This window comes from Nycticebus coucang, chromosome 2, assembly GCF_027406575.1.
Source record: "Nycticebus coucang isolate mNycCou1 chromosome 2, mNycCou1.pri, whole genome shotgun sequence".
Classification (NCBI taxonomy): Eukaryota; Metazoa; Chordata; class Mammalia; order Primates; family Lorisidae; genus Nycticebus; species Nycticebus coucang.
The window spans coordinates 24705606-24730440 of NC_069781.1; the positions used below are offsets into that span (position 1 = coordinate 24705606).

Here is a 24835-nt window from a genome sequence, read left to right on the forward strand (position 1 = left end):
AAAAAAAAAAAAAAAAAAATTCATATGTGTAAATCTGTTTAATTAGAGTGCATTAGCACCCTCAATTTGATCACGCCTGGGAATTTTGGCAAGAAAGTTTCTGAACCTATCGAGTTTAAGGTTCAGACCATGAAAAGCAATGATATTATGGCCTTGCCCTGTCTAGATAGTAACATTTTTGCCTGTTTGGAGCATGTTTTGGAGTCCTGCCCACCAAAGACATCTTCCTATCTACATTTAAAAACTACATTTAAATGGACTGGGTGCCGTGGCTCACACCTATAATCCCAACACTCTGGAAAGCCGAGATGGGTGGATTGCCTGAGCTCACAGGTTTAAGACCAGCCTGTGCAAGAGCGAGACCCCATCTCTAAAAATAGCCAGATACTGTGGCAGGCACTTGTAGTCCCAGTTACTCAGGAGGCTAAGACAAGAGAATCTCTTGAGCCCAAGAATTTGAGGTTGTTGTGAGCTGTGAAGCCAGGGCACTCTACTGAGGGTGACAAGTGAGACTCTGTCTCAAAAAACAAAACAAAAAAACTACATTTACTTTTAAAGTAATGAGGGTCTTTTGAATAGCTGTTTTCTAGTTAAATCTGGGCTGTTAGCATACTCTTTTGCCATATGAAGGGTAGGTGTCTCTACGTGCAGCAGGACCCCCTCAGGATAATCCTGCTGTTACTGTCTCTTGGCAGCTGTCTTTGGTGCAGGCTGAGCTGCAGACCCAGTGGGAAGCAAAGTGTGAACATTTGTTGGCCTCTGCCAAGGATGAGCACCTGCAGCGGTACCAGGAGGTGTGTGCACAGAGAGATGCCAACCAGCAGAAGCTGGTAGAACTTCAGGAAAAGGTAAATGTTTTCCTTGGGCCAGACAGCTTAGGCAGCTCAGTTAATTTGAGGTAAGCAGGCTGTTTGTGTCCTGTTTTGACCATAAAAGTTGTTAATAGCTAGAATACAAAACCTCACTTGTTTAGTTACCTTTCACGTAATTATTTGGGATGACAGATGTGTGACCTAGGAAAAGAAAAAAACAGCAGTAATGTTCTGGAACATGTTTTCCATTATTATTTAATCCTTCATTTATTAGGCAAATATTTGTTGGATGTCAGTTCTATTCCAGCCACTGTGTTACATAAAGGGAATACAAACAACTCTGCCTTCCAGGATCTCATGGTCAAGAAAGGGAGTGTTCCAGGGCCCAGAAGAGGAAGTGCCTAGGGGGAGCTGGGAAGGCTTCCCAAAGCAGGTGACATTTGAGCAGAGCCAAGAAGAACAAGGCAGAACATCCTGGGCAGAGGCACTGAGATGGGATGGAGAGTGTAGTATGTTGGGATCATCAGGCATAAAAAGGACAGAGCTGGGACGCAGCTTAGGGTCATGGTACGAAAGTCTCATATCTGGAAAGTCTCAATCTTGTAATTAAATAGGTTGCAGCTAATGCTAAATATTTCCATCAATATGATAAAAGTTACTACCCCCATATTCTTTTTGTCATTACATTTTTGACCTGATTAGGAAAAAGATAAGTGACCTTTTTTGGGAAAGGGAAAGTGAAGTTGTGAAGTAAAATTGAGTGAGAGGAAATCGAGTGCTCTGAGTTGGGGCAGGAGGAGTGGTCACCAGCTGACCAGGGGAGGTTAAGACATGATGCTTGGGATGGTTCTTGCCGTGGGTTTCCTGACCATCACCTGGTAGTCTAGGTTTCTGAAGCCATAGCCCCAGTCTGTTGTTTTGCAGTGTTTGGCCCTCCAGGCCCAAGTCACAGACCTCACAGAGCAAAAGGAACAGCACATTAAGGAACTGGAGAAAAACAAGTCCCAGACATCTGGTGTTGAGGCTGCTGCCACTGACCCCTCAGATAAGGTGAGCTGGTGTTTCAAAGCAGCAGCAACCCCTGTCATATCAAGGATTGAATGGCATATCAAACATTTAGAAGGAATGTGGCCAATATGTTGTGTTAGTAGCAATTTTTTCTAACTTTAGTGATGCATCACTTGTCTAACTTAAAAATTAACCCTTTGGAGCCTACCATCCTGGTGGTAAACCCCAAAGGGCCCTATATTTTTGAGATTTTGACAGATAGGGGAAGTACTTCTAAATCACAGGAGAGGAATAGGGGACGGGGAGTGTGCCCAGCTCTACAAGCCACCAATCCCTGTAGTCTGCGGCAGTTCTCGGTAGTGTTCATGGTGGCAGGTATCAATAAATGGGGTCACGTGCCACGGCTTGCCTGCCCTTGGTAGGTAACTGATGACTGGCTCTTCTGTCAGAGTCCTGCTCATTACTGAATACTGTTCTCTCCACAGTGACCACCTTCAGTGTCTCTGTTTAAGACCAGCTGTGTCCCACTGTGGGCTTATGTTTAGCTTTCCAGACCCCTCTCTGGAATTTAAATGCATCCATTAATGACTGGATTTTGGCAACATATATTTTGATGTTAACACAGGTCAAGAAGATCATGAACCAGGTGTTCCAGTCTTTGCGGAGAGAGTTTGACCTAGAGGAATCTTATGATGGCAGGACCATTCTGGGGACCATCATGAGTACAATCAAGGTATGACCGGCCAGCTGTGGATTTTTTCATTAGAATGGATACTTTGTTGCCTAAGTACCTTCTAAGTGGTCATGAATAAAGAATTATTCACGACTGTTCCTCAGTAATTAGGATGCTTGGAGTGGCTTGACAGCCAGGAAGAAGCAAAGTCATTTCACCAGTGTTAGTAAGGACTGCAGAACTAGGAGCAGCTGCTGTGTTCGTTTCAGTTACTGTCTCTTCCTTGGCTTTTGAACAGATAGTGACTATTCAGCTGTTAAACCAACAAGAGCGAGAGAGAGGGCAGAGCAACAGTGAAGAAGAAGATGAAGAAGAGCAACCTCAGAGCCCTTCCCAGGAGCAGTCAGCAGCTGGCAATTCTGGGCTGCCCCAAGCACCCCTGCACAGGAAGAGGCAGGAGCCCTCCATGGTGCCGTCAGAGCAGGTAGTCGAGGAAGCTGTCCTCCTGTCTTCTCAGGCCGTCCCTCCTCCCCAGGATGAGGTACAGAGAAGTAAACGGGAGCCCTCAGAAGCAGAGGTACTCTCAGAGATGCAAGATGGTTCCCTCCCACCCGACCTGGCTTGTGTCCCATCGCACAGAGTTCTGGGGCCCCCAACTTCAATTCCACCTGAGCCTCCAGGCCCTGTAATTATGGACTCTGAGTGTGAAGAGACACTTGTCGCCAGCCCATTGGCAGCTAAGCCTGGCAGCTCAATGGGAAAGGTCTGCACTGGGGAAGTGGCCCCACATGGCCCCCTACAAGAAGGCTCCACAGGACTGTCTGTGACTTCAGAACCCAAGAAGGGGGACCCATTGGCTGTGGGGTTGTCTGAAAGCCCAGGAAAAGAGCTTCAGCCCCCCAAGGTTGATGAAGACAAGGATGTCACTAGCTCCACTGGTCCCTCCAAGCAGCTGTCAAGCACAGAGGCAGGATCTACAGCCGTAGGAGCAGCCCTGAGCTCCAGCCATCATTCTCAGCACTCTAGGTACATTCCTTGAGCACGGTTCCTGGGACAGGCAGCTACATGTGGTAGTTGTCTCTGTTTTTTCTAGGGCCAGCAGCTCATCCCTTACGGACTGATTCAACCATTCATCCACTCATTCATGTATTAATATTTATTACTTTATTAATATTTACTCAACCATTCATCCACTCATTCATGTTTTAATATTTATTCAACAGCACCATGTGCAGGGCTCTGTGGTAGGCACTGAGATAGTATGGTAGGCAAGTCACATGTGGTCCTTGAGTTTATGGAGTATCTATAGTCTAGCGGGGAAGGTGAATACATACTTGTATAAAAATATGATAAATGCTTAAAAAAAGAAACAGGGTGCTATAATAAAGAATAAAGAGGGAGTTCTACTTTTGACAGGGTAGTTAGGGAAGGATTCTGAGAGGGTAACAGTTAAACTGAGACTCAAAACTGAGAAGCAGTGGGAACAAGAGAGTGCAGAGAGGACCACACGTGTCACAGCCCTACAGTGGGAGGGACGTGACACAATCAAGGCACTAAAAGAAGGCACAATAAATAAGAACAGAGCTGTGTGAAGCAGAGGCTAGAAAAGTAAACAAGAGCCAGAATATGTGAGATTTTATGTTGCTGTTAAAAGTTTGGATATTATTTAGGTACAGTGAGAATCTATTAAAGGAGTGTAAGAAGAGGAGTGATACGGTCTGATTTAGTTTTATAAGATTGCTCTGGCTGTCAGTTATGGAGGGGCCAATAGCAGGAGGAGGCTAATGGAGGTTACAGAAAGAAACAGTGACAGTGGAGGTGGGAGGAATTCCAGAGCAATCCTAGCTCTTGGCTTCTTACCCAATAGCCAGGGACCCTTGTAGCTGCTGGGTGCTGTGGCTTGGAATGGGAACAACATTTTTTATGGCTTGATTTTCCTTCAGTCTCTTTGAGGATGAAGAAGAGGATGAAGATGAGCTGTTTAAAGGGGCGACTCTGAAAGTTCCAAGGCCCAAAGCACAGCCTGAGGAGGAGGATGAAGATGAGGTGGTAAGGAGACCCCAGGCACTGCCATGTACTCACACCATCACCGGGGGCCTCCCCACCGGCTCCGAGAAGAGAGACAGGGTCTGCTGGTGGGGTCTGTGCACAGGGTCCTGTGGGAGCAGGCTTGGGGCTGGGAGGGGGCAGCTCTGTAAGCACAGAAGGGATGATCAGATACCACTTTTCTCTTGAAAAAGAATCATAGTCTCTAACCTTATATTATTATTCCCACATGAAGTAGGAAATTTGAGCTGCATAGTTCTGCACAGGAATGCCAAAGCCTCAAGTTTCCCAAAATCAGCTGGGATATCATTTTTATTTTACAATAAGAAGAGACTTTGAGTATCCTCTTGTCTCACATCCTTATTCACAGACAAAGACATTAACTCAGAAGGATAATTTACTTAAAGCCACAGAGTGAGTTAATGGCAGGGCTAGGACTAAAACCTTAGGCTCCTATTCAGACCATCTGTTCCTGAGCTTTCTGCTTCCTCAGCCTGCTTTTTAACATGTTGCCTTATTTTGTCATCACAATATCTCTGAGCAGAAAAAGGATTCAGAATTCATAGCATATTCCTTACAGAGAATGAGCGTACAGGAAGGAAAGTGCTGATAGAGCCTGGATTAGAGCCCCAGTTCTTACATCTGCTGTTCCCCATTGTGCTAGGTTATAGCATTTCTGGCTGTCACTAAGCCATTTTCACTGTCATGGGAAGTTCACTGGTATGAAATATGTGTGGAGAATAAAGGTGAGCTTCAGGCTCAGTCTATCCCAGGGACAGAAATATGAGAGTGAATCAGGGCAAACTCAGAGTAGGTTTTACCTTTTGCCAAAACCTGGGGAAGACCGCTTGATAGATTGAGATCTAGCTGGTACATACCAGAGCGTTTCTCTCTTGCCTGTGTTTCTTTGGGGGAATGTACCAGTTATCTTCTATGAGCCTTTCTCCTCAAGAATTATGTTTTCATTTGAGAATCCTGAATACAAATTCTGTACTAAAAATGAAAAAAAGGGGGGAAAATTGAGTATCCTACGTGACTGCCCTAAATACAGTTGGAATTTTTTAATCAGCGAGTATATTATGGGTATCAATACTAATGCCATCAAGTTAACATCTGTTTCTTAGATGCTTTGAAAACTATTTCACAAACAGGCTCATTAAATCTTCTAATCCAGTGAGCTAGGCACTTTTTCCCATTTTATAGATCAGAGGACTAAGGTTCAGAAGATTAAATAGTATAACTAAGGTTATATAGCTGGTACTCTATAGCTAGAACTTTAACCAGGACAAAGCTGTGAGCCATGCTTGAAAATCCTAGGCCAGGCAGGGTGGCTCATGTTTGGAATCCCAGGACTTTGAGAATCCTAGGCAGAAGGATCAGGTAAGCCCAGAAGTTTGAAGCTGTAGTAAGCTATGCTTGCGCTATGCACTCTAGCCTGGGAATGAGATCTTATTTCTAAAAAAAAAAAAAAAAAAGGAGAATCCCATACTGTCAGAGTTTAGAGATCGCTTCCTTGATGCCCAGTGAGAAGTTTGAGGTCTGTTAGTTGGTACTAGTGATAGGATTAGCCCAGAGACTTCTGTACACACCATGCTGCCTTCCCTTTGGCCCAGCTTTGTGAAGACAGCTCCTGGTCAGCAGTAGCTCACCAAAGCAGAAAGTACCTTAGTAGAGACTTCAGTTTATGCCTGTCTCTGGCACCCTGCTATGCACCCTTGGGACCTGTTTCCTGCCAATCCAGAGGAGAAAAGCCTGGAGCTTAAGTCATGAAAAGGGTGGGTTTCTCCTCTGTCCCCCTGCCTGGTTAGAGGGAGCAGAGATAGGGCCAAGGAGAGCAGCACATAGGACGCTGTGGCCCTGTGTTCTCGCCTCTTGTGAGTCTCTTCTTGGCAGTGTGGCCTAGCCTTTAAATTTGACTTTGTCTCAAATGATGGGATCATATCCAGAGCCAGTCAGGCCACTTAAGGCCACAACAACAGTGTTTTTCCCTATGTGACTGTATTCTTCCCAGTATCCCTTCATCTTCCTGCCTTGGGTCCTTATCTCAGGCCTGCTCTGTTTCTCTCTTTTTCCTACTTCCCATCTCTCTTCTTTGACCTTTCTTTCTCCACATGAAATATGTAAGTTACCATATGAGAGGAAAACCTGTCAAATCAATTTATGTGCTTCACGAATAAATGACAAAATTAGCCAAACAAAGATGGTCTTTTGTCTCTGTTGAAAGATTGCCTCCTCCTCTGCCTCAGCGCCTGTGGCTCAAGCGGCTAAGGGGCCAGCCACATACACCTGAGTTGGTGGGGTCGAATTCAGCCTGGGCCTGCCAAACAATGATGATGGCTGCAACCAAAAAATAGCCAGGCGTTGTGGCGGGTGCCTGTAGTCCCAGCTACTTGGGAAGCAGAGGCAGGAGAATCTCTTGAGCACAGGAGCTGGAGGTTGCTGTGAGCTGCGATGCCACGGCACTCTACCCAGGGTGACAGCTTGAGGCTCTGTCTCATAAAAAAGAAAAAAAAAATTGCCTCCTTTGGCATGCTTGTCTTAGATTTATCTGGAAGCCTAGGTTTGCTGGCCCACAAGTCGGTCCTTCCAGTAAAACTCCTTTTGCAACTGAGAGCCAGGAACAGAAGCTGGATCACTTCACCTCATAGGTGGGAAGTCCAGCTGGTACAGGGACAAGTAAGGACTGATTATTCTTTCCTCTTTTGTCAGAGCATGAAGGGACGCCCACCCCCAACACCCCTTTTTGGAGATGATGATGATGACGATGACACTGACTGGCTGGGATGAAGACCCAGGAAAGTGGTGCAAAGATTTCTCTACAACCCTTCCCAAAGCATGATTTTGCACAGCCAACCCTGGGTCTATCTAGATGAGCCACAGGGTGAGGTCAAGGTGAGCATTCTGGAGGCAGTAGTTCAGGCATCTGAGTTAGTCAGCTTCTAAGCCCCCTGTCCCACCTGGTGAAGACAGACCCTGTCTGTCTTCAGAAGCCAGTTGGAGAAAGGGCTGGTAGGTTTCCCTCCAGCCAGTCACCTTCAAGATTCTTGCCCTCTTCCCAGCTTTTTTTCTTTTCATTAACTCTCAGACTGACCTGGGAGCCCTCCTCTGTCTCCCAGTGCTCAACTGTGCCCCAGCAACAAGATGTGTCATCTGAGCTGAGGTAGAGCCAAAGGGAGATGACACCATCTTTAAGTCCCAAGGCAGTTAACAGCCTGACCTGTAGTCCTGGGACATGTTGTCTTTTTCTCTTGTCTTTTTCTCATGTTGCCTTAAATCCGATACAAGAGGTCAACGAATATTTGCAATCAAAACTCAAATAAATGTCTATCATGAAACTTGATTCAAGCCATGGGGAGAAATTGAATTTGGTCTTAAGGGTTGTCTGTGCTCTTCTTTGGGATTCTAAGGGTAAGGACTATAAAAGGTCTGGATCAGTTAACATGGACAAAGGCATTATGACATATTCCCACCTAACACTGGTACTTTTAGGCTTTCAAAGAACATCACCATTCTGCTTTCTCAGCTCATCCCTGGGGCATTGTGGTTATTTGAGGACCAGTCCTGCTGGTCTCTTGTTCTTGCAGGCTTCCCAAGAAGCCATGTAGTGAATGTGGGAAGGCCCCTACTTCCCATTATTTGTAGTACCTGAGGGATTCTTTGCTTGGAGAGCACTTTTCCATTCCCTCTTAACACAGGGGGCCACGCCTACTGCAGAAGAGCAGTGAGAAAATGTGTGGACATTTTATTTATTCCTGCATCTCCTAAAAACCATGCAGCCAGTCTTAAAAAAAGAGAATAATTTTAATAAAAATGTTCCCTGATTTTAAGTACTATTTATAAGATAGGAACTTAAATTCCACTCTATTTGTCCTAACATCATCCTTGCAAGCTTTGTACCTATCTATCTCCATGTGTGGGCCTGGGAGGCCTTGAGAACTACCATTTACTACTTTACATTGAGCAAATAGGCACTGTTATCTTGTTGTCTTATCTCTAGTAACCACTGCCAAACACCTTATTATGCCCATTGTATAGAGAAAACTGAGGCTTAGAGAGGTAAAGTAATTTGTCCAAAGTTACATAGCTGGTAAGCAGCAGAACAAAAATTCAAATCCTAGCCATTTGATTGCAAAGCCTGTGCTGTTGGCCAGCACAGCAGTGTTCCCTGCCCTACCGGCACTGGGCTGGGAGAAGGGGCAGTGATGCTTTTAGATACAGGTTCTTGGACCTTACTACAAATCTCCTGCAATAGAATCTCCTCTGTTATGGTAAAACAGAGAGAGCACAGGCTCCTCAGTCTCCTTGATCTGCATTCACATTCTTCTCCACTGGGTGCTATGTGGGTTAGTCAAGTTACTCTCCCCCTCTGGCACTGCCCCCTCATCTGAATGAATGAAGAATCAGACTTCGGGCCAGGCTGCCTGGTTCTGAACCCTGGGTCTGCCACTTATTAACTAGTGACTTTAACTTCTCTGTGCCTGAGTTTCTTATCTCTAAGATGAGATCAGAAATAGTTTCTACCTTCTCATGAGGATTAAGTGAGTTAATATTTGTGAAGTATTTAGAACACTGAGGAATACTACCCGACACTTAATAAACAGAATATAAGTAATGTTGGTTAAATTACAAAAAAATTAAGGGCCAGTCACAGTGGCTCATGCCTGTAATCTTTGCACTCTGGGAGGCTGAGGAGGGTGATTTCTTGAGCTCCGGAGTTCAAGTCTGGCCTGAGCAAGAGTGAGACCCCCATCTCTACTAAAAATAATGACTAGACTTAAAAAATATATAAATAAATAAAATAATAGACAATAACTAGCCAGTTGTAGCCCCAGCCTGTAGCCCCAGCTACTCTGGAGGCTGAGGCAAGAGGATCCCTTGAACCTAGGAGTTGGAGTGTGATTCCATAGCACTCTACCCAGAGGCAACAGAGTGAGACACTGTCTCAAAAAAAAAAAAAAGTATATATATATATATATATATATATACTTAAATATATATATTTAAGTAGGGGATAGCTTTTGTGACTGGGCTCTGAAAAATGTTGAAATGAAAGCAATGGATTGCCTACTAGGTCTAACTTTATAATCCCTGTCTGAAGCACAGATTCTTAAAACTTTTTAAAGCTGTCTATAAAAGCCACAGATGTAGTACTTAAAGAGACCGTATCAAACTGAAGAGTTTGCTAATCATCCTTACAGATGCCATCTCAGTAGTGCCTCTTGGGAAGGACCCCTAGCTTGTCAGGACTTAGAGATAGATTGTTGGAAGATCCATCAGCAAGACTATATTGGATGTTAGAAATCTTGTATATATTTAGGCACTGGGCAGCTTTCCAATTCCCTTGAAACAAGGGAGAAATGCATTGATCAATCCTAAAGGTGTCATATACTCTTTCTGTGACAGTTATTTCTTATTGTAAATTAAAAAGCGGTTATGAGGCTCGGTGCCTGTAAGTACAATGGTTAAGGCACCAGCCACATATACCGAGGCTGGCGGGTTCAAACCTGGCCTGGGGCAGCCAAACAACTGCAACAAAAAAATAGCCGGGTGTTGTGGCAGGTGCCTGTGGTCCCAGCTACTTGGGAAGCTGAGGCAAGAGAATAGCTTAAGCCCAAGAGTTTGAGGTTGCTGTGAGCTGTGTCACCATGACACTCTACTGAGGGTGACATAGTGAGACTGTCTCAAAAAAAAAAAAAAAAAGTGGTTATGATATTTTTGCTTCTGCCCTCAGGGAGAGAGGGTACTAATAATTGTACTAACAGGTATTTATGGTCTGTTTGACGGTTACTTTGCTTACAGTAGGCACCCAATTAATGCTTATTACATGAACAAAAGGATGACCAATCTGAAGCGTCTACTGTGGGTACAGCCTTTCAGGGCTGGATTTCCCTGAGCAGAGTGGTCTTCATAGCAGATGGACAGACTCCTTCCTCATACAACCTTGTAAGAGCACTACCGGCTCCCTTCACTTCATTTGGCCTGCAATGGTTACATGTGTTCATGTTCTTGGAATGAGAAGAAACAGAAGAACACTCACAGACTTTAAAAATATGTATTTATTAAACTGTATTTGTTTTCAATTCCCAAAGTTTGGAAATATTTTTTCATCTAGCCCATGAGTACCTGAGCATAGATACTACAGTATACAGCAGTGGTTTTCTCTCCCTGGGTCTCTGTTTTCTTTTTTATAAAGTGAAGAGGTTCAGATATCCAGGAGCATTCCCATCTAACTCTAAAAATGTGATAGCTTTGGTTGGGCTGCCTATTGCATGTTCAGTATCCCACCGTGGCTTAATCAGTATTTTAAGTGAATGAATGTTTCCCTACCAGATCATTATGAGTAAATAGTAAGTAATAGAGAACATTAAGTTTGAATATTTTAAAATGCAGTTTTCTCTTCTGCAGAGAAGGATCATGGTAAGAGAGCATTGAGGCCATGAAGAACTTCCCAGACACCCAAGGCTAAGACCTTTCTCCCCTCTGGCAGTGCTGACTGCTGGGAGGAGCTCAGTCTATCCAGAAGATAAGCCAAGAGCCAGGATAAGGGTCCTGTGTCTCTGCCTTTAACGAGCTGTCACTTACTCTAACCTGTGAAAGGAAAGAATCCTGCTATTCATCCACATTTCATTCACAAATAAAACTAAATCATTTCATTAAAATTTTTGTTTATATCAGTGTGCAAAATTGCCAACCAGGGGTTCAATGGGAAAACATTTTTAAGTCTTAGTTTGTTAACATGATCCATAAAAGAGACCATCTTCATGTATTCCAAAGGCAGAAAGATGAGAAAAAGCAGCTATCTCAGTTTCTGTCCCCACAAAGACAGAAAAGGTCAGTAAGTCCAATGGAAGTTGCTCCTATAGATAAGGCACAAAGCAGGAGAGCTTGGGGACATCTAGGTTCCATGCCCTTCATCACTTAGAATCCATCTCCCTGTCGTTAAGATCTTTGGAAATTCTTAAGTTTTGAGTCACAGAGATGTGTTGCCATGGGCTCAGCAACCTCGTCCCCTGGTTTTGGTCCCCCTTCATTCTCCCTTTTGGTTATAGCAGCCTTCTTAAGGCACAAAACTGGGCCAGGGCCCTGCGCAGATTTGTTGAGGAGTGAGGTCACTGCAATGGTCTCTGGACTCCAGGAAGCAAGTGCTGCAGGTTTCAGCCCAGTGGCTGGGAACAAGGTGAGGAAGAGACATCAGAAGAAAAAGCAGCTGGAAGTATGTCTGGAACAAGGAGTCCCAGCCTTGGTGCCTGCACATCCTTCACCAGCTAAACCATCCTGAGAAGTGGGTACGCTATGTAGTAGCCCATAGCAGAGCCCAGGACCACACCAAAGAAAATCCAGGTGTTGTAGGACATGACAGCCAGCATTATGAAGTAGCCGATGACCACTTGGATGACATGGATTAGAGACTGCCCGATGTGACACAAATACCATCTAGATGAAAAGAAAGCCAAGTTAATTCTGGTAATGAGCTGAAGTTGGGAGTTGGTATCAGGGTAGTAGAAAACCATTGAGTTACAGGACCAGCTGATTGTAACTCATGCTTAACCCAGGAAAGCTTTCTTTTTAGAGACGTATCTCCATCACTTTCAATTCTAAGCTTCCCACCATCCTAAGTGAAAGGGAAAATGATGGGCTATGTTAGCTATCTTGTCTGATAAGGGATACAAGAAAATCACTATCAGTAAGGCAGGCTTTTCCCCCTGAATCTATTGTGGAAGGAACGTAGACTTTAGTGACATATCAGTTCCTGTTCTTCAGCCATTATTAAATGCAGCCTCGCACAAATGTCTTACCCTCTTCTGAACTTAAATTTCCTTATTAGTAAAACAGGAATAAGAATACCTCCCTTGCAGGGTGATTGTGAAGGGATGAGACACCCATGCAAGGTGGCTGGTGATGCAGCAGGCAGCTTTATTAAGCGTGACTGACGCTGGGGCTGAAAAGAGGGCAGAATGGGGACTCTAAACATCTGCCTGATCAGAGGGAAGGGAAAAGAAGAGAGGAGAGGGTGCCGCCTGCCCTCACCAAGCAGGATACACTGCTAACAGCAGTTTCTATCACTTGCTTCAGGACAGCTGCAGATTTCCTCCTGGGTTTGGAAGCCTAGTGACATAAGGAACCTGGTGAGATTTGGGGGAGGCTGAGTGGCCCTCCCAGAAGCCTGCACCAGGGTTCTGAAGATTGCAGTTCCCTAAAGAAAGCCGCCTTAGCCTCCCAAGTGGCTAGTCATACAACTTTTGCCTGGGCATCAGGAGACTTGAGCTCTAGTTCACTTTACTAACTGTAACCACTTTGACAAGTCCTGGTCCTTCCCTGGGGCTCAATTTCCCTTCTGTGAAGTGGGTCTAATGCTCTCTGGACCCAGACTATCTCTCAAGATGGACATGAGTATTCTGCCCATTCCCCACCCCCACCCCCCAGAGCCTGTACCTGTGGTGGGTTCTGCTGATGGGGGGAGACTCTGAGCCAGCAGCATCCCATCCTGTCTCCGTGATGACCTGCTGGCTGATGGAGATGGGCAGGCTCACCAGAACCTGCTGGAGCAGCTTGGCTTTGCCAACCTTGATACCTTCATACAACACAGCGAGGAGCAGGACCACCAACACCGAAAGAGCCATGCCTGTCAAAGAAGGCTGAGTTGCAGAGTGTGGCCGGGCCAGCACTGCTGCTCTCCCAGCACCTCCCCTGAGACTGGCCCCACTGGCAAAAGAGCCCTGCCACTCATTCCGTGGAATCCACTCCAGTGACCTCTCCCTTGCATCTTCTTCCTCACCTCTGCCAAGCTCAGAACTTCTCCACTGTCTCTTCCCCTCTCCAGACCTAGTTTGGTAGGGTTGGCCTACTGGAGTCTGGCTTTCAGATCAGGAAGCTAAGCTGCCTGGGAAAGCCAAGGCCTGAGGGTGACGACGCCATATACCATCTCCCCAGCCACTCCCCCAGCAAGCTGCACATTCTCTGTCAGGACATCTTAGTAAGGGATGAGTACAGCAAGGTCCTATTTACACATAGGGACACAAAGTCTGGAGGGGAGGACATACAGTACCAGGGTCGTGGTCATCTCAGCAAAGTAAGGTACAGCTGGTTTTATTATCTTCTTGCCTAGTTTTCTAAAGTTTCTTTCGTTATGTATTACGTTTGTAATAGGGAAAAAACCCAGTTATTTTTACAGAAAACATTTAAGTGCTTACTCAAGCTGCTATGTAAAATTAACTGCCACCTGCTAGTTCACAAATCGAGGGCTAATAGTCTAGCTAAACCAGCGGTTCTCAACCTGTGGGTCACAATCCCTTTGTAACAATGAAAATACATCCTGCATATCAGATATTTACATTACGAGTCCTAACAGTAGCAAAATTACAGTTACGAAGTAGCAACGAAAATCATTTTATCGTTGGGGGTCACCACAACATGAGGAACTGTATTAAAGGGTTGCAGCATTAGAAGGCATTAGGAAGGTTGAGAACCACTGAGCTAAGCTATTTTATTGGGCTCTGCCCTGCTTTCCTAGCATTTAGCTCCTAGTACCTTTGGCAACCCTGAAACAGTGTCTTTGTATGCTAATAAGATGACTGGCCTTTGGGCCTCCGGTGGGAGCTGGTTGCCAGGGGAACCAACCTCCTGCTTACAGTGTTGGAACTTTCAGCCCTACCTCCAACTTTTGGGAGGTAGGAGGGACTGAAGTTTGAGTTGATGAGTGACCAAAGATGTAATCAATCACGCTAGTGTACGAAGCCTCCATAAAAACCCAGAAAGCCTGCAGATCGCTGAAAACACGGAGGTACTTAGAGGGCGGCAAGCCCAGACAGGGCATGGAAGCTCCACGCCCTTCCCACATGCCCTGCCCTAGGCATCTCTTCCACCTGGCTGTTCATATATATAACACATGAGTAAACCTCAGTAAAGTGTTTCCCTGAGTTTTGTGAGCCATTCTATTAAAAAATCAGCCCCAAGGAGGGCTGATTTATTATAGCTAGTTGATCAGAGACAACCTGGGACTTGGGTGTCTGAAGTGAGCACAATCTTGTGGGCAGACCAACTCCAGTTAGTGTCAGATTGGAATTGAACTGCAGGACACCCAGCTGGCATCAGAGAATTGGTTAGTGTGGGAGGAAACCTACATATCTGATCATAGAAGCGCGCGGAGCGTAAGAAAAGGAAAAATAGTAAGTTGCTGGTTTTCCTTCACAGGCTCCCAGAAGGAAATCATCTACAAAAGGCGCAGATTTTTAAAATATAAAATTACAGGTAATGGCATACACATGGTAAAAATTTAAATAGTGCAACAGGGTACACAACAAAAAGTAAGTTGTTTTCCCACCCAAGACCCCAATTCTCCTCCCCAGTCAACCTGTTAGCTCAATGTACACGTAGGCCTCTAAATGACAAGATACTATCTGTGCACACTCTTCTGCATCTGACTTCATCATCTGTTTTCTGTAGCTCACAAAGATCTACCTCACTTCCCCCAGAGGTTTCACGGTATCTGAGATAGATTATGTTGTTTTCCAAAGACAGCCACCCCAACATACCCCCCTCCCACAGGCTCACTCCTGCCATCAAGTGGTAGGGTCCATGTGCCCTCTCCTTTAGCCTAGGAAGACCTGGTGACTTTAACCAATAAAGATAGAAGGAATGTTTCCAAGGTTGGGTCTTGAAAATCTCATGCACTTCTGCCTTGCTCTGTTGAGACACTCACTCTTGGAATCTAGCCCCTCTGCCGAGGAACCCCAGGCAGAGGAGACATCACACCTAGGTGTTCAGCCAGCAACCCCAGCTGAGGTCCTAGCTAACAACCAGCATCAACCACTAACCATGAGAGTGAGAACCTGTCAAGATGATTCTAGTTCCAGCACCATCTGACTATACCTGTATGAGAGACCTTGAATGAGGACCCCTTAGCTGAACCCAGGCAACTCCCGGAACCTTTAGATAGAATGATAAAGTGACTATTGTTTTAAGCCACTATTTAGTCATCAGTGGATAACAAGAAATGATAACCCATTGTAGGGATGACTCCCACCTGCAATGATGGGCATTTGGACTATTTACAGTCTATTTTTAAGATGCAGTTATTTAAGTAAAAAAAAAATAATTCCACCATGAATTAATGCCAAACGCTGCCTTGTTAAGTCAAATGAATACTCTTCCCTTTCAAATTGGTGTCTCATCTGTAGCAGCTGCAGTACGTTTCTGAGCTGGTACAGAACTCTGGATGGCAGAGTGCCAGGTGGCAGCAGAAGACCTTGATCAAGTTCTAGTTCCAATGTTTACTGTGTGACCTTGCACAAGGCTCTTACCTTGCTGGGCCTCTTTCCCCAGTAATAGGGAGAAAACCTGCCTTCCCGTCCTCTCTTTCTCTCTCTCAGCCTTTGTGAGGATCAGTGAGATAAAGGAGCCCTTTGCAATCCGAAGAGTAGTGGTTGCAAGTGGAATTATAAATGTAAAGTTCCTGCGCAGGGTTTAAGCCAGGAGAGTCAGGTTCACATAGTGCCCATGGAAATAAAGAGAACCCAGGTTCTCCACTGCCTGGTGCTACGAGGCTTACCAAGCTGCAAGTTTGAGCTTCCCAGTTCCTACCTGCAGGACTGTGGACACTCCAGAAATCAAACAGAAGCACCACCTTGTCTGAGAAGATGAAATGCATCTGAAAGAGAAGGAAACCTGCATCACCAGGGGTTTCGGGCCATGGAAGTCAGGGTCACTAATGGTCTCCAGAAACTTCCTCTGGAAGCCCAGAAAACTGAGGTCACAGGACGTCAGTGCTGGAAGGGGCAACAGAGGTGATCAGGGTGAACTGAGGCCATATGCAGCAGGGACTTGCCCAAGTAGGTCAGCAGCAGAGCTATAACTGAGCTGGCCCTGCTCCATGTGGAAGCAAAGGTAGGTAAGTGCCCATTTCTCATCGTCACTAGGCCAGCCACAGGCTTGGCATGTGACAGCGTCCTGACTACACACGATGTCCCCTCTGTGCCCTCCGAACCTGACTGCTTCTTACCCCAGGGCCCCAATCACTCTGTTCTAGCTCTGAGACAGGCTCCCGTAAAGGGAGCAGTGTGATAAGAGCCTGGGAACTCTTTGTCCTTGAAAATCCAAGCAGTTCCCATGATGTTTATCATGGAGGGTGTTTATCAGGGACAGCATCTTCAGTCTGCATTCCACATCACTCTACTCATTAAACATTTGCTGAGCCCAGTTCTGGATCCAGCATTGTGGAGAAAGGCTTATGTCCCCGCCCTTGATGAGCTCATGGACTTACAGGAAAGACTGCAGGCAGAAGCAATGGCCATGCAGGGTCCATGTAATACCTTTCTCCAAGAATGCCTGCTCTACTGTGTTCAGGGTGCCACCAAGGGCTTGTTATACGTTATTTCAGTGACACAACAGCTCTGTGTGTGACAGGGACAGTTAGGCCCACCTTAAAGGAAGGAAAACTGGAGGGAAACTAAGCTCAGAGAAATTAAGTAATTTGCTAGAGGTCACAAACCTAGTAAGCTGGCAGAGCTGGAATTCAGACCTGAGTGTAGCTGGGTTCCAAAGCCCTGCACATTCCAGGACACTGTGCTGCTTGCCAATCCCCAAGAAAGGAGGATGGGAGAGGAACTGGACGGTGATCTTAAGTGCCACACCAGGCTTAATGTGTTTGGCAAGATGCCCTTCTGACCAATCAATTAGTTCACCCTCTCAGGAAAGGGAAGGCCCCTCTAGCCACCAGGTAAACCCTCCCCAGCCAGCAGAAGCAGCTCTGCAAGCACCCTCAGTGCTCACCCAGCTAAGGAGATCCTGGCTGAGGGGCATCAGCTGCTGGAAGCCTTTGCCTTCTACAACAATGGCCACATATTAGAATCCTGAAATGTCAGAGCTAGAGGTCCCCTCAGAGAATTTTAAGTACCCTGGATTTCAGCATTTTTTGTCAGGAAACAGTGGCCAATTAAAATCAATTTCATCACATAAAACACAGGGCTTTGAGCAAAATGAGAAGAGAGGTCTGAATTCTGCTAAAACCCAGTTTGAAAACTGATCTGATCAACGTCCATCCCTCTCCACCCACTCTCATTTCCAGATGGGCAAGTGAGTCCCAAGAAGAGAGAGGATTTACTCAAGACTTCACTAGAGGCCTGATGACTCTCCTTGTGTGTTCAAGGGGAGAGGATCTGGAGAGAGACTGTGGATTCTTGTCAAGGCGGTGGGGCCATCAGTTCTTGAAGAAAGGGAGTTCAGCCTGAGACAAACACCCACAGGCACAGTAGATAGACAGGCAGGTTGGATTAGCTGCCATTTTGGAAGGAAGGTTGGAAGCAGTGCCATGTGGGTGTTCCATGGCCTCCTGGAAATCAGTCACAACTTCTGTTTGCAGATGACAGCCCTAAACCACTAGCCATACATGTTCTAGCCTTCTCCACCCCTCCCCACCTCAAAATTTGGGATCAAAGATCTTTTGGGGGGTAGAGTGGGGAGTCTAACACAGACACACACACAAATCCTTTCCCCTCCTCCTCTTTCTCTCCTCTTATAAATACACAAAGGATCTGGCTAGCTTCTCCCTGCCCTCCTAAGTTCCCACCAAAGGACCCTAACCTTCCAGGCAAGCTGTGGAATTTTCCCACCCCCTATGGCTCTATATAAAAGGGGTCTCTAACTGTCCTCCGGGAACAGACACTATCTTTGCATTGCCCTGGCAGGTTGCCCTCCCCTTTCAATAAACCTTGTCTGAACATCTCCTCTGTGGCCTCCTGTCTGGGTACCATCAAAGAGATAATAAAGAACAGTAGATTGAGTCTAGGATTTCCAATGAAACAGATTTGTTAATCAGGGCCTCTTAGGGAAGGTGAAAGAAAACACTGTAAAGGCACCCACACAAGGTGACACACAGTGAGGGCTCCAAACCCAAGGCACCTTCTTCCCCAAACATATTATGGCTGGAGGGTTGCTCTCAGAAGCATTCCATGCAAGAACCACAGGATAAGAGGGGCTCTGAAAAGTGGATTCTGTGGTCAAGTTTGGGAGAAGCTGGAATTGGGGAAAAATAGGGTATAAAAGCTTGCTCATCTTCCAGAAGGCTGAACCTAGAACTCCCTCCCTGTCTTTTTCTTGCTGAGCGCCCAGGGGCAGACACCTTACAGAAGACACTTTGGGAAGTGCTAATCTAGAGCAACCTTCTTTTCTCATACTTGACAGGGAAATGACACTTATTGAGGATTTTGTGCTAGCCATTATTCTAAAAATGTTATAGGCCTTAATTATAAGGGGAATTACTCTTCTTAGCTCCACTTGTTGTTGTTGTTTTCGAGACAGAGACTCACTATGTCACTCTTGGTAGAGTGCCATAGCATTACAGCTCACAGCAACCTCCAACTCTCGGACTCAAGTGATTCTCTTGCCTCAGCCTCCTAGGCAGCTGGTACTACAGGCGCCCACCACAACGCCTGGCTATTTTTTTGTTGCAGTTATCATTGTTTAGTTGACCTGGGCTGGGCTCGAACCTGCCAGCCTCAATGTATGTGGCTGGCACCATAACCACTGTGTTACGGCTGCCATTTTATAGACAAAAATACTAGGGCAAAGAGAGTTTCAGTAACTTGCCAAGTTGTGTAGCCAGGATTTTACCTATGCAGATGGCTTCAGATTCTGTGCTCTTAACTGCTCTCAAGACAGCTTCTCAGGGCAGCACAGGAAGTCCAAGGGGCAGCTGTGACATGCATAAGGTGACAATGAGTTGATGGCAGAATCAGGACCAGAACTAGGGTCTCCTTGCCAGGCCTCATTTGACAAGAGGAAAATAAAGATGCTAAGCTGAGCCACGTGGGTGTCCCTGGAAGTGAGCCCACTGTCAGGTATAACACCAGACTGAGATGAAAGGTGAGCTGACTCACAGTTGTTAGTTTTAACATTTGAAAAAGAAAAGGCAGATATGGCCACTTGGGGACAAAAGAAGGGAAGAAGAAGAAGGGGAGGAAGGCGTATATGAGAAAGGGCCTCTGTACAATTAGGATGGCCATGCTTGGCCCCTCCCAAGGACGTCCAACAGGCAGCTGGTCAGTATTTCCTGAGAACGACAATGAGTTTACATTACAAAAATAAAGGAAACAAGTAAGGACTTGTCTAGGGTCTAGAAAGTAAGGCCAGAGCCCAGGGGATGAGAGCTGGACAATAGGATAAGAAAAAGCTAAGGAATGGGATAAGAAAAGGATAAGAGGAAGGGGTGGGAGGGAGAGACACTGGAGCGGATCCCAGGTGCGGAGGAGCAATGCTGTTAGAGCTGGATCCACAAATGAGTCAGTTCCAGGTGAAGCACTGGCAGACCACGGGCCAGTCAGGAGCTTCACACCAGCCAGTGAGGAGTGGAGTCCACTCTCCTCGGACTCTAGGGCATTAAAAATGCAGATTCCTGGGCCTCCTCAGACCCCTAAATCAACAGCAAGGGGTAGAGCCATAGGAGGGATGACTGAAGATTCTAAGCAGCCCCTTTAGGAGGTTCAGAGGTTCAGTTCAATTTGTTACAGAGGCAGCAAAGCCTGTGGTCAGTACAGAGTTTCTGAAGCCACACTGGCTAGATCTGCCTCCCAGCTCTGCCAGAAAACCAGCTGTATGACCTTGAGCTGCCAATATACATAAAGCCCCCTGTGGACCTCAGTCTCCTCATCTGTAAAATAGGGTCAGGACTCTAGGCACTTTTTCACTTGGTTTAGCCTCATGTTCCCTGTTGACATGGTACACACAGGCTTCCAGCCTGAGCTTTACTCCTACCCTGAAATCCCTTAAAAGAAAAAAAATTGAGGCCGGGTGTGGTGGGCTCACATCTGTAATTGTAGCATTTTCAGAGGTTGAGGCCAGGAGTTTGAGACCAGCCTAACAAGAGAGAAACTCAATCTCTACAAAAGATAGAAGAAATTAGCTGGGTGTAGTGGCAGGCACTTGTAGTCACAGCTACTTGGGAGGCTGAGACAGGATTGCTTGAACCCAGGAGTTTGAGGCTTCAGTGAGCCAGGCTGAGGCCACTGCACTCCAGCCTGGGTGAAAGACTGAGACCCTGTCTCAAAAAAAAAAAAGAAATGAGTGTGCCTGTGTTTCTGAGTTGGGAGGGGGATCTCATCTATGTATCTCCTCAATTCCTGAGTTTAGACTTGGACACTGCAGCTTTGAGTTTGGTAGAGACCTAGAAATAACTGGGCTGTTTTCCTCCCTGCCTTCAGCAAACATGCCTTTCAGATCTCAAAAGGGTCTGATTCATATCACCACCTCTGGCCTGTGCTGACCAAGTTCACTGAAGACCCTGGATCTGCAGGACAGAGAAAGAAATGTAAAACCATTGATTGCAGAGAAAAGCCACACAGCTACCGCATCTTCTGAGGACCTGCGTGTGCCTGCGCCATGTTCAGCTTCCACTCTTTATCTGCATCACTCCCCATGACATCACTGCAGGTGCCCATCATTATTAACCCCTTTAAATTAACAAAGGAGGTGAAGAAAGGCCCACTTCTTTGTCCAAGGTCACTAAGTGATGAGCTATCCATAGCTAGAGATCTTTTTGGAAAACCTGTGTTGGTTCTCAAATCTCATTATGCACATTGAGCACTCTGGGAAGGGCTAAAGCAGATGTCTAGAAGGCCATACTTTGAGGAATCATCTAAATCATGATGCTCTGACAACCAGCCGGGACTGGTCAAGTAAATTATGTTAGAGCCTCAAAACGGAAATGTAGGCACTTAAAAATCATGTTGAGCCAGGTGCAGTGACTCACACCTGTAATCCCAGCACTTGGGAGGCTGAGGCAGGTGAATTGCCTCAGGTCACAGATTTGAGACCAGCCGGAGTAAGAGTGAGACCCCCTTTCTAAAATACAGCTAGGTGTTGTGGCGGGCACCTGTAGTTCCAGCTACTCGGGAGGCTGAGGCAAGAGAATTGCTTAAGCTCGTGACTTTGAGGTTGCTGTGAGCTAAGAAAGGCATAGCACACCACTCTATTGAGGGTGACAAAGTGAGACTCTATCTCAAAAATAAATAAATAAAAATCATGTTGAAAAATTAAAAAATAAAAGTAGCTTTTTTTATCTGCCTAATATGATCAATATGTGGCACTTGATCAATACAAAAAGCTAGAACAGTACCAAAAAGAAAGTAAAAAAAAAACCAAGTCCAGACACATCTTCTGTTAGGATTCCAAGAAGAATATTTGTTGATACGTCAAAATGTTCCCCCATTCAAGGCTGGACAGGGACCCCAGTGTCCTGGGCCTGAGCAATTTCATGTAAGCTGGACTCTCCTAAAGAGGCCACTGGCTGTTCTGCCTGAGATGGAGGGACTGCATTCATTTTTTTTTTTTTTTTTTGAGACAGTTTCACTATGTCACCTTCTGTAGTGCTGGGGCGTCACAGCTCACAGCAACCTCAAACTCTTGGGCTTAAGTGATTCTCTTGCCTCAGCCTCCCAAATAGCTGGGACTACAGGTGCCTGCCACAATGCCCAGCTATTTTTTGGTTGTAGTTGTCATTATTGTTTGGTGACCTGGGCTGGATTCAAACCTGCCAGCTCTGGTGTATGTGGCTAGTTCCCTAGCCACTGAGCTACAGACCCTGAGCCAGGACTGCATTCATTTGTTAACACACTCATTAACATTGAAGTCTGCCAAGTCCTGGCAAAGGTAATTCTCAAGACCTCCCTTTTTTTTTTTTTTGTTTGGGATTCATCGAGGGTACAAGAAACCAGGTTACACTGATTGCATTTCTTAGGTAAAGTCCCTCTTACAATTGTGTCTCAAGACTCACTTTTTTACAAAACAGCATATAGCCTCTAGAAAAAAGACCCAGTGCAAGACTTCCCACTTGGGTCTTTCCCTCTGCCAGAAGCTCTGGTGCTCTTTATTCCTTCACTATTCTTTTGTGTCTAAGAAATTCTATCTTACCCCTTATCTGTGGGTTCATTCTTTGAATCTCTGAGACCAGAGATCTACTGCAGAAAGAAATTCTGCCAACACTGGCACCACCTCTGCCAGGTGAGGGGGTTGAACCCATTATCCCTTCTTTGAGTCCACTTGGTAAATGGATGGCATGAATGGAATGTCCCCACTAATTAATTAGTAAGGGAGCCTGTAACTGGTTTCCTTCTTCTGTCCTTGAGCCTGGGCCAGTTATGTCAGGGGCCCCAAACAGCCCAGATACCTTTTGCCATGGACCTGAACATCCAGAGGACAGTAAAATTAATTAAACCAAGACTTCCTTTTCTGTGCTAGGGATGTGCAGACCCTGGAGACCAATAGAAGTAGTCCTTGGTGCTAGGGGAGCTACCTTCTATAAAGGGAGACAGAGACTGAACAGGTAATTACAGCAGGTGTACATCAGAAAGAGAAAGGCACAGTACAGGTACTGCAGGTAATTACAGCAGGTTTACATCAGAAAGAGGAAGGCACAGTACAGGTACTGGGGGTTGTAGGGACCAGATATCTTAGATACCTGACCTGGCCAGGGGTCAGATGGCTAGAAGAGTTCTGAAGCCAGAGGAGCAGGAAGCAGCAAGGGGAGAGGGACTGAACCGTATGCTCAGAGCTGGAAGTGCCCACAGAGACCAAATGGTTCCACCTCCTAGGGAGTCCATCGCCCTGGAGGAACAAAGACTCAAGTCCGGCCTTTTTGCTAGAGGAAAAGATTCAAATCAGCACCCTCAGACTTGAGGGAAGTGACTGCAGGCTGCAGTTTTCAATTAAAGAGCTTTGTGGTCATACATTCTAGGGGCAGGCCCCAATCTTGTTTTCCCACCATGAGTTAATCTCAGCCTCTGGCAGCTTAATTTATCTATGTTTAATTCAGGGTGGGGAGGAGCACGGAGAAGGATGGAGCAATCCCTGGGACTCGTTTTCTTCTTTATCTTCTCATTTAGGGTTACAGATACTTTGAGAAAAGCTCCCTCATTCATAAACCAAAGAGTTCAGGTGGAGGTTAAGGTCCCAGTGCTGGCTGACTAGCTGGGGAACTTTTTCAAGGCTTCCCATCTATTTCCCCTTTTAGAGGACTGGCAAGAGATGGGCGTGGGCATCTGACTAAGTGGCCTTTCTAAGCTTCCTGGATCTTAAATTCTATGACGTTCTTCAGCTGGATGAAGAAAACAATATGACTTCTTTGGAGATGAAAGGACCTGCAAGGTGTGATTCTCTCCAGCCCAGGTGAACCTTACCAAGAAAAACAGCTTGGCCAAAACCTGTTTTCTGACCCAAAATGTAGGGAGGATGGAAGCAGCTGGGTGTGTTTTATCCCTCAAAAGAATCAGAGTAGGAACCTGCCACGGGCAGGGCCGGGGCGAGGGGTGTGCGCTCAGCCTGTGCCCGCCCAGCGCAGGCTGACCTGCACCGGGCTTTCCTCTTCGTGGAAGCCTCCCTGGAATCTCCCCCAAGTCCCTGCCCTCCTGCCCCCGGGCACCCGCGGGAGAATCAGGGCTGGAGACCCGGGACTCGACCGTCTTCACCCACCGTGCCCCCACCTTCAAGTCGCGCCACGGCAGGTGCGCAGGGACAAACAAAAAGAAAATCACTTTAAGCCCTACCTGCGCCGCCCCCTAACCCTGTTCCAGCTGTTGACAGCGCAGCCACACGCCCCCTCACCAGCCTCGGGCCAGCGGCGTCGAGGCTCTCGGGTGCCCGGAGCGGCTGCCCCAGAGGACCCCGCCCTCGCCACCCACCCGCGTCCCCTCCTCCCCATGGCGCCCAGGATTTACCGCCATGGTGAGTACGCGGGGTGAGAGCAAGAACGCCTCTGCCCGCTCGGGTCTCTGGGTGCCGAGTGCGTCCCGCCGCCGCCGCGACCGCGACCCGGGCCGCGCGGATCACATGGGCCGGGCGAGGCGGCGCGCGGGCGCCTGGGAGTTGTGGTTCCCGCGCGCGCCCCCCCGCGGCGGCTCGGCGCGCACCCGGGCCGGGACCCACCGCCCAGCCCCGCTCCCCACCGCCGAGCGCTGCGTCTCCCCGGTGGCAAACAAGTGGGGACGCCTGCTGCGTCCGTCTGTCCTCTACGGTTTTGCTCTTGACTGCGTCTTGGCAGTTACAGCAATGTTTCTTGCTCCTGGTAATGAACCACTCTGAGCTTAACACAGGTTGAGTTCAAAATCGAAAAGTCCGTTCCTGAGATACTTTTCTAAGAAGAATGTTTTCCAGCTCCAAATTTTTGGTCAGGGAGAATTTTGGAGGGAGAGGGACTTTTGACAGTATTTGATACTTTAAATATTTAGTAATCCTTTGCCAGTCATCCTATGAGTAAAGGGACTCCTGGAAGAAACCCTATAGCAACAGTGCTAGGAGATGTTGAGTATAG

General features: G+C 46.6%; 2 protein-coding genes across 5 annotated transcripts in view; one reads left to right on the forward strand and one right to left on the reverse strand.

Annotated features, from left to right (window-relative positions):
- Positions 1 to 9756, forward strand: part of FKBP15 (FKBP prolyl isomerase family member 15) — a 73703-nt gene extending 63947 nt beyond the window's left edge. For all 3 annotated transcript variants that reach the window (XM_053565497.1, XM_053565505.1, XM_053565514.1), the window contains exons 23-28: positions 696 to 848; positions 1737 to 1862; positions 2446 to 2553; positions 2792 to 3519; positions 4437 to 4542; positions 7249 to 9756. In XM_053565497.1, the coding sequence (XP_053421472.1) occupies positions 696 to 848; positions 1737 to 1862; positions 2446 to 2553; positions 2792 to 3519; positions 4437 to 4542; positions 7249 to 7326 (1299 nt within the window). In that variant the 3' untranslated portion in view covers positions 7327 to 9756. The remainder of the gene's footprint in view (positions 1 to 695; positions 849 to 1736; positions 1863 to 2445; positions 2554 to 2791; positions 3520 to 4436; positions 4543 to 7248) is intronic.
- An 821-nt stretch (positions 9757 to 10577) lies between these two features.
- Positions 10578 to 24342, reverse strand: SLC31A2 (solute carrier family 31 member 2). Of its 2 annotated transcripts, XM_053565595.1 has the most exons (5): positions 24243 to 24342; positions 19147 to 19228; positions 16120 to 16186; positions 12973 to 13162; positions 10578 to 11973 (listed from the first exon to the last, which is right to left on the reverse strand). In XM_053565595.1, exons 3-5 carry the CDS (start codon positions 16184 to 16186, stop codon positions 11805 to 11807), a joined length of 426 nt encoding a protein of 141 aa, XP_053421570.1. In that variant the 5' UTR covers positions 19147 to 19228; positions 24243 to 24342; the 3' UTR covers positions 10578 to 11804. The 2 variants fall into 2 exon arrangements, with proteins under 2 accessions (XP_053421570.1, XP_053421562.1); XM_053565587.1 differs by lacking the exon at positions 19147 to 19228.
- Positions 24343 to 24835: the final 493 nt, after the last annotated feature.

Coding starts and splice junctions, on each gene's coding strand:
- SLC31A2 (XM_053565587.1), bottom strand. Junction 13,163..16,119: donor GAGTGTCCACAGTCCTGCAG/GTAGGAACTGGG, acceptor CTTCTTTGACAG/GCATGGCTCTTTCGGTGTTG. Junction 11,974..12,972: donor ATCAGCAGAACCCACCACAG/GTACAGGCTCTG, acceptor CTTTTCATCTAG/ATGGTATTTGTGTCACATCG.